This window comes from Cynara cardunculus (genome assembly GCF_001531365.2).
Source record: "Cynara cardunculus var. scolymus isolate 2C chromosome LG 14, CcrdV1, whole genome shotgun sequence".
In the NCBI taxonomy this organism is placed as follows: Eukaryota; Viridiplantae; Streptophyta; class Magnoliopsida; order Asterales; family Asteraceae; genus Cynara; species Cynara cardunculus.
In genome coordinates this window covers 11601054-11616109 of record NC_037541.1, presented here as the reverse complement: position 1 = coordinate 11616109, position 15056 = coordinate 11601054, and the positions used below count along the sequence as shown (strand labels likewise).

General features: G+C 32.6%; 1 protein-coding gene across 1 annotated transcript in view; it reads left to right on the top strand.

The window, feature by feature from the left end:
- The window catches only part of LOC112526426 (geraniol 8-hydroxylase-like), a 2599-nt gene extending 1512 nt beyond the window's left edge, over positions 1–1087 (top strand). The window contains exon 3 of the mRNA XM_025136710.1: positions 479–1087. Coding sequence (XP_024992478.1) covers positions 479–1087 — 609 coding nt within the window. The remainder of the gene's footprint in view (positions 1–478) is intronic.
- The last annotated feature ends 13969 nt before the right edge of the window (positions 1088–15056 follow it).

Here is a 15056-nt window from a genome sequence, read left to right as displayed (position 1 = left end):
ATAATTTAATTTAGATTTAATAATATAATTATTTTATAAAGATAATATTTAGTATTTTGAATTCAATGTTTATCCTAAATATATTTTAGAGTTTTTATATTTAAAATGAGATACTTATCTAGAATTTGATTATATTTATCTGCAGTTAGTTACACAAATTTAAAACGGAGTTTTAATAAGTTATACATACGGACAATTACTTGTAATCTTGAATTTTAAGTAATATATATCAATAAACAGTACTTAATGCATAAAAAGTGGTTTTTAAGAGTTTTTGTCAAATGTTTTATAATATAGTATATATATATATATATATATATATCAAATTAATAAAAATTGTTTAATACATCTATAGCTATTAAATTAATAAAAAAAATTATTTTATAATAATAAAAAAGATTAACTTGATGGACATGGACTAGTTTTTGTTGAAAAGAGTGATTTTGTCTAATTAATAATATTTAATAAATTATTGTAGGATTTATTTATTGGAGGAACTGATACGACATCAACCACGTTGGAATGGGCAATGGCCGAGCTTATTCGTAACCCGGGAAAAAAGGAAACGGCTCGATTGGAGGTAATTAACCTCATGCAAAACATCAACAGAAACATTCAAGAACCAGATATCAATCAACTCCCTTACCTACAAGCTGTTATAAAAGAAACTCTCAGGTTGCATCCTCCTGCCCCACTTCTTGTCCCTCACCAAGCCATGCAGGACGTAAATGTCCAAGGTTTCACCGTGCCTAAAAACGCACAGATTCTTTGTAACATTTGGGGAATGGGACGAGACCCGAGCATTTGGTCTAACCCAGAAACGTTCATGCCAGAGAGATTTTTGGAAGCTGATATCAGCTACAAAGGCCAAGATTTCGAGTTCATTCCATTTGGTACCGGAAGGAGGATTTGTCCCGGAATGAATGTTGCTCATAGAGTGTTACCTTTAGTTTTAGGCTCATTGATCCAAAAGTTTGATTGGAAGCTTGAAGGGAACAAAAGAGTACAAGATTTGGACATGGAAGAGAAGTTTGGGCTCTCTTTGCCAAGAAGAGTACCCCTCATGGCCATTCCAATCAAACCCTAAGTGTTTTTAAATCATTGTACTTGCAGTTTTAAATATGAATTGAATAATATATAAAAGAACCCGCATCCTATTCATATGTGATTCTTAGGAGGGCGGTTTCTTGTAGGACTGATCGGGGTTGTCGATAATCAAGCTTTTACTCAAATATTTGTATGAACCATATTCGATTTAAAATTTTAGAAAATGTAAACTACAATTCTCGTCCCTATGGTTTTTTTGATTGTAACGGTTTTCACTTCCGCAATTTGGAAATTACAATTTGGCCATTGTGATTTAATAAACGCTCTGGTCCTGCTCCTGACTCTGTTAAAAAATCTTATAAGTATTCTTGAAGAATAATTATTTAACTGTCAAACATGATTTTTGGGTTACTTTCAAATGGAAGCAAACGTATTCTTTGTGTGCAACCATAAATGTTTACATATTCCCCAGCAGTATCTTTGTGTGACATGTGTCGTGAACATATAATAACTTATAGTTCAATTTATAAAAAACGAGAAACAATCTAAACCACAAATACACTACAACAAAAAAAGGTTTATATGACACTTTTTTAGGACACTTTTCGGAAACCGTTCTATAAAAAAGGCTAATACGACACATTAGTTTATGAGTCCTATTTGATTTAATCTTATATGACTCTTAATTTTGATGTCTTATTAACATATCTTGACGTCCTATCATGTAATCTAATACGACACTTTTGAATGTCATATTATTTTATGGTCTAATAGGACACTTTTAAGTGTCGTATTATTTTAAAGACTAATAGGACATTTTAAAGTGTCATTATTTTAGAAATTAATAGGACATTTTTAAGTGTCATGTTAATTTTAAAAGTTAATAAAACATTTTGATTATTGTATTAGTGTTTAAAAGCTAATAGGACACTTAAAAGTGTCCTATTAAAGTTTAAAATGATATAAATAACATATTATATTTAGAATCATTTTTAACTAGGCCCAAATGTCAAAAACTATATGATGATTTAAATCAGCCCCATTTTATTAACCTAACTTAGCCCATTTTATTAAACCCATTTCCCCTTCACGGCTTCACAACTCCCGTCTCCCCTGGACGAACGACGAACTACGATTGTTGTATCCCTGTACCTACGAACTACGAAGCTACGATCGACTCTTCCCTCTCCCTCACTGTTTGCGATCGATCGACGACGACAAACAACAGACGACGAACCTTCTGCAGTTCTGCTTAGGTAACATTTTCATTTTCATTGACTACAATAGATGAATTCAAACCTTCTGCTCCTGAGTTGTATGTGCTCCTGAGTGAAGAAACGGAACACAACTACATGCTTATACATATTGGAAATTGAAATTGAAATACATATTGGGAAATTATATGCACAAATACGCTGTATCCCCTGTACCTACTTTCTCATTGTTGCTTCAGTTGATAGTCAATTGGACGTTTTTTAGGATGTTGAAGAAGGTGCTATATGAGTTTCTACTACTTAGAATGCTTTAGCACAAAGTGTCATCCACCTTGCACTAGTGACTAATGAACTCTGCAAGTTGGAACTAGGCTTTGATATCCATGTGAAACCTATGGGCTTCCATCTAATAACCAATCTTCTATGAGTAAATATACACTGATGGAACTGTTATGCACCTAATTTTGGGGTAATAGTTTTTGTTATCATCTTTGATTTCTATGTTCTGTAACCCTGTTTGCTTTCCAATGGTTTTGATTGTTGTTACAGAATGATCCTAAATAACAATAGAGATACAGAGATGATCAATTATTTAACTAATAGCCCTTTGAGGTACAATACAACTGTTTTGGGTTCTTATACCTAAGTGCTCTAGATATCTATTGTTCACAGCATATATAACGACTTGAACAAATTCTAACAACTAAAAGTACTCTTCAGAAAGGCATAGATATCTAGAGAGTAGAGAACCCTTCTTTTACAAACCAATACTTGTACAAACTTACAATCTGTTTTGGGTTCTTATACCTAAGTGCTCTAGAACTGTTTTTCCTCTCACATATGAGACAACATTGTATAATCACTACATTTTCACATGTGTTTCATATAAGAAACAACACATGAAAATTAAGTTTGTACGATTCATATAACAACATGTACTTGTTAGTTAAAGACCATCAGGAAAAAAACGGAATCAGTTATACTGGATTTTAGAGAATCGAAACATGTACCTCATAACAAGAAATGGGTGATTGCAACATTGTCTCAATCTAAGTAGGAGCTCAAGGATATTAGCATAGTTGTGAAGAACTTTGCCTTGTGCTACAAACTGATCAAACTGGACCTGTTTTCATATAAACGAAAAAAGCATGAGCTACATAATCTACAATTATACATCAAGGTGACCGAAATTCTGAAGACAAAACTTACTTTAGATATTTTGAAAAGGGCATCATAGAAATCATGTTCGGCTTCTGATTGTTCACATTCAATAACTTGGATGTCAGTTGGTGGGAGAACAAGAATCGGCTTGGATCACTCATAGTTTAGAAAAACTAACAAGTTCTAATAACCGAAAAATGGTGAAGTTTAATAGATGATATACACACCTTCCTTCTTTATCTTTTGTATCTTTTGTTCTCCTCAGCGTGAGTGGCCTTAGAATGGCTTTTACAAGCTTTAGCCCTCGTTTATCGCCATTTTCATAAGGCCTCTGAATTAGCTTGTTCCACCTTTAAAAAAATGGAAGAAAATAAGATCAATAAAGATAAAATGTCTGTCAATTTTACATTTGGATCATGTTATATTGCTTACCATGCCCAGTTGCACCATGGCTCAACATGCAAGAAGCACAGAAGACTGTAAAGATCTTCCAAATTGTTCTGCATAAATGAATTCCGAAAAGTATTGGCTTCTACAAAAAGCGATGGAAGGCCAAAATATAAAAGACAATGTAGTGTTGTATACCTTGATAGAGGTGAAAGAACACCCGACTTACCAGGCATAGAAATTTAATGGAACATAAAGGGAAAGGGAAGATGCTGGAGATGGTGATAAAATTACATGAAAGGCCGCAGAAGGTAGCAGTAAATTATTGCTATCGTCTTGTAGAGCTGTCGCTTCATGAATCTCAGTTGGCCATGCAATGAGATGACTTAGAGAATTTATATATCTACTGTATTTTGTTGGTCAAGCCACACCTAAATGCCCCAAACCAAGAATATTCACATGGCAGAGTTGAACAATGCCTGGTTCTGTTATGCACTGTGCATGTTGTCTCGTGAAAAAGGCAGGAGCCTTATTCTCGAGGTTCACACATTGATAGGAAAGTTTTGTTGTAATCCTTGGTTCCATCTTTTCTCCCTCAACTTTTATGCCTTAATTTTTCTGCATCACACATTGCTTCTCATGGTATCGTTTTTAACCCTTTCCAATTCATGGAGTCATGGTGCCTTGCGTATGTCTAGACAGCTAGGTCTATGTGGAACATAATACTCAGAAATGACATTTTAACTTGGGCCTTTTTTACTTTGACTGAATAACTCTGTCCATCTATTTAATGTCATTAGTCATTGTTCAATATTTCGTTTTAACTAATGAATGTTATCGATGTATTCTGTTTTGAGAGAATACATATTATGGAATGGTATTATTTATTTATTCATGTTTGTGTGTGAAAAGACTCTTCCGCTAAGTTTCTCCCACATAAAGTTGGTTATGGCCGAGTCTTTGGCACTCAGTAATTTAGTTTTTGTTCTGAATCAATAACTACAGGTATATCGAATTTTATGATGCAATGTCTGTTCCAATGGCAATTTCCCTCTCTGGTCATCTACTTCTTGGACAACCTGTAATGGTCAAACCTTCGGAGGCTGAAAAGAACCTTGTGCAATCTAATGCTTCAACTGGTGGAGCAGGTGGTATTGCAGGACCCTATGGTGCAGTTGATCGGAAGCTTTATGTGGGAAATTTGCACTTCMACATGACTGAATTRCAACTCAAGCAGGTGAGATTTCTAGGCAATTTAYATGGTTAATGCTTGCTGATAAAATTCATAAGCTTCAGCTATCGACCTATGGTTTATTGTTTAAGTTGATGTACTAGTTTTATTGGAAAACAAGTTCTTACATTTTGTGTATATGCCTTGTTCCATGGCGAATGGAATAGTTTTGTGAAAATAGATTTCAATCATTTTGATGATGTGTTTTTTTTCCCTTCTGTTGAAGTTCATGCTATCTTTTTTCCTTAGTTTTTTGAGAGATTTTAATTTTTCTGTTTTAGATGTGATTCAATTAATATGATGGAAACCATTGGTTTAATAGTGKCTTTGTTATTCTTGAATGAAGATGTGGAAATTCTACCTCAAGGGAACCGACTTGGCTATTTTAACCTTAACAAATCTACTAATCCATATTCCAGACCAACACGACAGATATATTCAAGTACATCTTGGGGTAGTTCTTACTTGATAGGAGATTCAAGACAGACCTATTATGACACTTTTTTAGTATTACTTAGTTCATTTTATAGGACACTAAAATTTGTTTCATAAAAACATTTTTTGGGACATTGAATTTCGTCCTATAAAAATATTTTTTGGGATGCCCATATTTGTTTCTAAATGTAAACATTTTGTGACAACATAAAGTGTCCTATATTATTGTCTATTAGGACACTTTTTAGTGTTACTAAAACCATTTTATAGGACTATGAGTTTTGTATCATAATCCTAGAGTTTTTTAGGACACTCAAATTCATCCTATTAACCTAATGCAACACCTTTAGATGAGACACACACATTTTTTGTCCTATAAACTTAAAAGTCCTATTAACTACCTTATTAGGACACTAATGAGTGTCCTATAAAGCCTTTTTTGTTGTAGTGAATCCATTAAATATATTATAAATACAAATGGAAAATAATTTTAAAAATTAAGATAAGTACCATTCTAAATTTGGTCAAATATTATGTTGAGGGTATAATTGGAACAAAAACACTATTTGAATGCCTTAAAGAATTCGTTATATATTTTATATTTATTTTATTTTAATTAATTTATAATTTTTTATCACGTTTTATATGATTTTTTATCAGTATTTTTTAGATACACTTTTGATAAGATATTTTTCAGAATTTTCGTCAAATATTACGTGTGATATTTACAATCAATACATTAGCCTTTTTAATTATTTTTTCTCTATTTCTTGGTTCCATATTTGAATCACATGTGATTACTTTTGTTTATCATACAATCTGTTACATATCACATATGATTCATTCTGTAAATTATCTTACATATCAATCTGATAAACATATGAATCCAATACCATTGATCACATAGAGGGGTTTGCACACACGAGTTTGGGTGGGCAAACTCAAAATCTGATTGGATTTTAGATATGGAAATCAGCCATAAATTTTGGATTTCGAATTTCGGATTGCTCTGGTTTCGGTTGGTTGGGTTTGGGATGAGGTTGATCGGGTTCTGGTGTAGTTATAATGCAATATATATATAGGTGGAAGTTCAAATAAGAACCCTTTTATTTAAAAAAAATGCAAGAACAGTTGTGGGTCTCTAACCTTTTTAACCAATTATTTAATTTATACAAGAAAAGGGGTCAGGTAGGGATTGAAATCCATACAACCAAGGATCATAACTCGTACACTAGGATTTGAAACTCATCCCCATCAACTTCAAGAACATCTTAGATGGATCGAAAATCAAAACCCATATCTATCGATTGTCGCTTCTGTGTCTGTGTTGTGCGTGTGAGAAGGGAGATGTGGGGGAAGTGATCACTATAGGGAGAAGGAGATGGTGGCCGAAGGTGTGGCCGGTGTCAATGTCGAAGTGAAGAAGACGAAAAAATGGCATATTTTTGATGGAGATAAAAGAGAGAGACCATGAGTCTCTTGTTAGGTCATGTGTGTGCATATATAATATTTGTTTAATTTTTTGTTAGGAAATCTTTATATATCTATACTATCTTATAAACTAGATTTATCAAAAGTCTTAAAAATAATTTTTAATGCACAAAATACTATATATTTATGTACAAAGCCTTAAAAACAACTCATAATGCATTAAGTACTACTACTTTATGTCTTCAGTCTTAAAATCTCTTAATCTATAATCAAAATAACATATAGTACAAGTTAACAATGCACATTATTACCTTTTCTTTTCATGTTCCCAAGATACTTTTGACACTTTTCACTAATGTCTTCACCCTCTCATACCTCTATGTCTTCTCCCCATCCCCCAATGTGAGATTCAAACTCATATTCACCATGAGTTATTAAAAGTTCTCTCATTCATCTCTCATTCAATTGCTCTAGAACTCTTGGTCTTGTTCTTGATCTCTTGATTCTTTGCTCTTGGTGTAAATCGAACATATTTGTGGAGTCGTTTAAATATGATGGATTTTAAATATATTGGATTTTAAACTGTCATACAATTTTTTTCATCGATAGACTGTAATTGAAACAATAACTCTTATTTATTCAAATTGTATTAATATGTAAAGACCAAGTGTAACTTATATCATCGTTAAATCTTCTCTAATAAAACCAGTGAAACTTGAAAATCGTTAAAATTCACGGCTCCCGCCGTATTGCATGGGTACACAACTAGTATTAGAGTAAAACTCACAAAGATTGAGGTGGCATCTTAAAAATTGAGCATTCTTCATTTCTTGAATTGTGGTTGAGTATGCATATCCCATATTAATAAAGATATGAAATATTCACAATGAATGCTAGGTATTTTAAAGGGAGATTTGAGATGCTTTTGTGGCAACTCATGAGATTGAATCATTTTGATCATCCTCTAAACTCATGTTGTTGGCTCATTTTGGCCAACCCTCCGTACTCATAGGTTTGCAAAGTAGGGGTGCTCATGGTTTGGGTTGATCGGGTTGAAGACATTTGAACAAACCAACCCAATGCTTGCGGTTTGAAAAAATCTTACACCAACCCAACCCAACCCAAACCAAATTGCAACCCAACCCAAATCGTGCAGGTTTGTCGGGTTGATACTTTTTGTACATTAAACCAAAGTGCAACCCAACCCAACCCAAATCGTACAGGTGGGTTGATACTTTTTGTATATTAAAATATTTTTCTAACTTTGAATATGTTATTTCTTTACTCATAATTTCTTTTTCATTATCAACCATTTGATACAACTTATCCATACTTCTTACGTATATCACATTCAGTTAATTTCTCAATTTACATATATATGTTCATAGTTACTGGACATATATTCGAATGAGTTATATAGAGATGCGAATAGATTAAAAATATGTGTATATGAAGAGCGTACGTGATAGTGTAATTGTCTAATGTATATATTGATAGAAATTCAACAATCATATTAAATTCAAGAAATAAAAGGATATCGGGTTTATCGGGTTGGGTTGGGTTCAAATAATAATAACCTAATAACAACTCAATGCCTATGGTTTAAAAGTTTTACAACTTGATTAGACATCGGGTTGCTTCGGGTTGAGTTATTTCATGTTGGGTTGGGTTGATCGGGTTAGTCGGGTTTTTGAGCACCCATATTGCAAACTATTGTTGAGCTTTAGATATCTCACTTGGTGAGAAGTTGAAAGAATGAAATAAAAAGATATGCATAAGAATGAAAGATGGGATGACAATTGTTCAACTAATGGGGTTTGACTCATAGGATTGTTTTGTTTTTATGGTCCTCTTTTTGCAAAACAACGTTTATTATCTAAAACAAATCTTATTAAAAGCACAACCAAGTATTATAAGGTGGCATTACAAGACTCGAGTATTCTCAAATTTTGAAATGTAGTGGGTTTTGATTATTTCATATTGGTAGGAAAATGGTAGATTGGAAAAATAATATGTCTTTGAAATCTATAGTCGTGGGTTGGAATCAAAACCAATTCCAACCAAATGATAAAAAATATTGTTATGAAAAACCATGGTTAAAATCTATCATTTATCAAAGTCAATCAAATGGTAAGACTTATAGTTATAAAATATTTTTCTACATGTATACAAAAGTATGAAAGATGCCTTGCAAATGTATAGCCATGGTTGAAATCAAAATCATTTTCCTCCAAACAATGAGAATTATAGTAATGAAAAACCATGGTTGAAATCAAAGTCAACCAAATGGCAAAGCCAATTAGTAATTCTTATCTTTATCTTTAGTAATTATAAAGATAAGAATTCTTTATTAATATATACATTAGACAATTACTTAGGAATGAAGTGACATCCTAAGGAGTGAGTATTCTTCATTTCTTGAATTGTTGTTGAGTTTTGTATATATCCTACATTGATAGAGATATGAAAGATTTACAATCAATGGTGATATATGAAGTAAGGTTGAGATATCTTTGTGGCAAAGTTGGCTCATCTTGACCGATCTTCTAAACTCACTTTGGCCGACCCTTCGAGCTCATGGGTTGACTCATCTTGACCAATCCTCTTTTAACAAAAAAAAAATGTTAATCATACAAAATAAAAAGTAAAACTTACAAGGAGTGAGGTGAAATCCTAAGGAATGAGTATTCTTCATTTACTGAATTGTTGTTGAGTTTTTTTATATCACATATTGATGGAGATATGAAAGATTTACAATCAATGATAGATATATGAAAGGAGGTTGAGATGTTTTTGTGGCAACTCATGGGGTTGGCTCCCCTTGACTGATCCTCTAAACTCATGTCGTTGGCTCATTTTGGTCGACCATCCGAGCTCATGGGTTGACTCATTTTAGCCAACTCTCTTTTAGCAAAAATATAGTAAACATACAAAATAAAAAATAATTTTTTATTAGATTTAAGTATTTTAAAATCTTAAAGTACAGTATGGTTCTGGTTATCTTTTGCCAACCTCATTTTAAATTTCTTTTTGTTAAATCGGCATATAAATAATAAATGATACTATGATATTTAAGTATTTTTTTTAATTGTGGTATGATTTTTGTTATCTTACAATTATGAGAAGATTATTGAATGTAGGGGTGCTCATTGGGTTGATCGGGTTAAAGACATTTGAACAACCCAATTCAATGATTGCGGTTTGGAAAAATCTTAACCTAACTCAATCCAAAACAAAGTGCAACCCAACCCAACCTAACCCGTACGGGTTGGTCGGGTTGATACTTTGGTATCTTAAAATATTCTTCTAACCTTGAATATATTATTTCTCTACTCATAATTTCTTTTTCATCATTAACCATTTGATACAACTTATCCATATTTCTTACGTATATCAAATTCAGCTAATTTTCTCAATTTACATATATATGTTCACAGTTACTGACATATATATGAATGAGTTATATAAAGATATGAATAGATTGAAAATATGTGTATATGAAAAGCATACATAATAGTGTAATTGTCTAATGTATATATTAATAGAAATTCAACAATCATATTAATCCAAGAAATAAAAGAATCTCGGGTTCATCGGGTTGGGTTGGATTCAAATAATAATAACCCGATATCAACCCAATACCTACGGTTTGACAGTTTTACAACTCGATTAGACATCGGGTTGCTTCGTGTTGGGTTATTTCGCGTTGGGTTGGGTTGGGTTGATCGGGTTGGTCGGGTTGGTCAGGTTTTTGAGCACTCCTAATTGAATGCACAATATATATGATATATTAAAAGAGTATGTATTTATTTCAAAAATTAGTTGGCTAGAATATAATTTTTGATCAATCCTGCTTTTGCAAAAAGAATATATATATATATATATATATATATATATATATATATATATATATATATATAATTAAATACAAAAATGGCATAATGTTGACAAATATCAATAGTGAAAACTATAGTTTATAACGTACTTTTTGAAGAGATCCTTCTATGTAAATATCTATATCTATAAATGTATATATATAAAATGAAGATTGTACGGCATGAAGTAGTATTATGGGATTTAAGTATTAATAATATTTAATTGTGATGTTGTTTTCGTTATTCATAACGGGGGAAATGATAGATTGAAGGTCATTTATATATATATAAAAGAAAATTAGTAGATGTATGAATATATTATGTTATGTGAATTGTGGTATTGTTTATGTTACCTCACATTATGGATCACACAAGAGATTGGGGAATGTTTACGAAATATATAAAAGGAGAAGATACACATTTGAAAATTAAAATGGTTACTTGGCTAAAATATGCATTTGATTCATATCTTGCAAAAAAATCGATAAAAAAATAAAATGTAATTGAATATTTATGAATAAAAAGGAAGATGGTAGAGATTTGAATTGTATAATAAGATTTGAGTAGGTAATTTTTTTGAATTATAATATTATTTTGGTTATCTGACTGTCTATTTATTTATATTTTTTATTAAAACCAAATGTCACATTGTTTTTACATAAATCTATAATCATCGTGCAACGTGCAAAGTTGAACATTAGTTAAAGAAAAAACACCCTTGATTGAACGAATTATTTTATTGGTGTTAGTGGATAGGGATCAAAACCAAGCATTTGGGCTTTTTTTGCAATAAAATTTTTGTAAGGAACCAAACCAATAAAAACAATAAACCACCTGGACCAAAATTGCAATTTACTCTAAAATTTATAATTGAGATGTTGAATCTGTCTAAAAAATTATATATGAATATGCGAATCCTAACATAGATTCACATGTGAATCTAATATAGATTCATATGTCAATCATAATATAGATTCACATGTAAATCTTAACTATAACTTTTACATGGATCATTTTTTAACTTATAATTGAGAATTAGTAATTTGATGGCTTGAGTAGTGATTTAATTATAAAATGTTTAAAAATGCTCTCCTCAACTTCCTTATGTTCTTTAAATTTGTTACAGTTCCACTTTTATTTACATACTTTCCCTTTAAGATTTTGTCCATTGAAAATCTCTTCTAATGACCGAGATCTCTTCTCACATTTTTATTTCTTTGAGCTTATCATTTAAATCCAGCTTTATATATATATATATATATATATATATATATATATATATATATATAGACTTGGGATCACGTGAGACCCGTGAGACCATCTTTTTACACTTGAAACTTCACAGCAAAATGCTGTGAAAAAATGCTGTGAAGGTAACCTTCACAATGTTTTTGCTGTGAAAGGTTCGACTTTTTAAAACCTTCATAGTGTTTTTACTGTGAAGTTTCAAGTGTAAAAATGTGGTCTCACGGGTCTCACGAAAACACGCTGGTCTCACGTGAACCCAACCCTATATATATATATATATATANTATATATAGGGGCCCATTCAAGGGAGAACTGATTAGTTTGTGGTAACCGTGAGATCTAATCTCAACCACAAATCAACGGATAAATTAGGAAATTAATAATTATGGTAGTTTGAGTTAAAAATTATAATTAGAGGGCATTTTAGGTATTTTAAAAAAACTAAACTCTCCTCTCATCTCTCCGACCTCCAATATCGGGCCTCCGGTGAACATTAATCCGGCAGGTACCAAGTAATCACAAAGATACACAATGTGATACCCATTGTGATATACTGTGATACTCATTGTGATACCAACTATGATACCAACTCAAACCTTAAAAATAAAGATACACAATGTGATACCCATTGTGATATACTGTGATATACCGATTTCACCGGAGGCCGGAGATTAGAGGTCGGAGAGAGGAGAGGGGAGAGAGGAGTTTAAAAAAAAATACCTAATAGGCCCTCTAATTATAATAATAACTCAAACTACCATAATTATTAATTTCCTAATTTATCCGTTGATTTGTGGTTGAGATTGGATCTCACAGTTACCAAAACCTATTTAGTTCTCATTTGATTAGGCCCCTATATATATATATATATAGACTTGGGATCATGTGAGACCAATATTTTTTCGTGAGACCCGTAAAACCAATTCTCAATCATTGGATTAGATTTACAATCGTCAGATCTAAACATTCATAAACGCCACGAGACTTCTCAATAATTACAAAATTGCCACCTTGCAATTTTAGACCATTAGATCATTAAATTATAAAGTTGATCAATGAACATAAATTGGTCTTACGGGTCTTACGAAAAATCTTTGGTCTCACGTGAACTCAACCCTATATATATATACTACATTAATAACCATCTAGGCCAAAATCTTAATTACAAACCACAAGACACAAAGTATTACCATTTTATGCATATATTTCAGAAAAATTCTTAAAGACAAGTCACAAAGCACGATGTACAACCATTTTATACAGAAAGTTCAAAAAAAACTATGAATCACAACTAACAAAGCATAATGTACAACCACCAACACCACCAAAGTTGAAGCTTTGAGTTTCACTTTCTTAGTTGAAGCTTTTTTATCCTCTCTTTATAGCTTTCTTCCACCCGTTTAGTAACTTCAAACTATTATTTCTTGCTTCTTGTTTCTTCCTTCCCTATTTACAGCCCTCACCTGAAAATTGTTTCAACTTTTCTTTACTGTGAACAACATCATCACTCAGAGGTCTGTATTTGGTGCCTTGTTCAAGAAACTAGTGGAAACAAAAGATACCTGCATAAAACCGTGTGGCATCGATCCTCCCCTCTTTCACTCAATCACATTCTCATAGTAAGCTTCTTCATCGTGATTACCCCAACCCTCCAAACCCTTCCCGATAGCCACTCTCCATATCCGACAACTCCCTTTTCATGGCGACTCCCCCACCCTCTTTCGTTTTCGGCTACTCCTCTTTCTTTCATATCTACCTAACCCTTATTTCTCTTCCCTTCTATGTAACCCTCACCCTACCCCTTCATCTTCTTGTGACTCACTTGCAACGCTATTCATCGTAAGAGACGCCTCCAAACCTTTTGTTGAACATCACCAAATCTTCATCGAACTATCATCAGCAACACCCATATCCCCTCATCTCTCTCCCTTTCAACCCCCTACTCGGTTTTACCTCATCAACCTCTTTCTCCCTCATCAATGGTTGTTGCCATGATGAAAGTGGTAATTAAACATCTACATAAAACATCTGTACAAATGAGGTGTGTGTAGCATCAACAAATCAGGATTGTTTTCTTCGACTCTCTCTCTCCCCCCAAAAAAGATACATGGCGCTCCTTCCTGTTATTTCCGGATTTGTCAAAACAATGTCTTTTTTCATATTAGAGTTTATCATATTTTAATCTTTTGATTTACAGATTTGGGTTTGATAGATTTGAAGTTTTTCGATTTATACATTTTGGTTTATCATATTTGTTGGGTTTGATTTCCTGATTTATAATTTCAAGAATGGTTAACGGTAATAGAGTTTTGGGATGGTTCTGTTGCATCACAAAATGAAGCCCTAATAACTCATGTAAAATTGACCCAGACTTGATTTGGAATCTCTATTTCTGAATTCCTCAAACTTGATTTGGAACCTCTAAATGGAGGCTCTCTAATGGTGATTTTGTTGATAAGTATTCATTTTATGTGGAGGTTATTCTCACGCTTTTTGTGTTCAAGTGTATGTCTTCATCAGGTAATCCCACTTTTAATTGTGTATCTTTATTGTTATACTAAAGTTTCCAAATGAATCTTTGAGTCGGCATTAATTGTAATTACATTTTATTCATTCATGTGTGCAGCAATTTATTCTTTAACGTGGAAATCATGAAAGCAAGAGCATCATATTCGATAGTCTTTTATTATCACCCTAAAATCAAGATCCTACGAAAGGATTATTGTCCCAGCGGTACCAGACCTCCCAAGAGATGAAGGGTTCAATAGGAATGTGCTTGAGTATTTTCCATATATAAATGTTATATAGTTAAAAAGATCAGAATTATCTATGATTAGTGGATGGCACTACTAGAAAACTGGGCATTTCCGGCGGAATTTCCGGCGGACAAATTCCGCCGGAAATTTTCCGGCGGATTTCCGGCGGATTTCCGGCGGAACTTTAAAAAGTCAAATTTTGTTGACTTCCGCCGGACAACCGCCGGAAATCCGCCGGAAAATTTAAACCGGTTAGATTTCCGGCGGATTT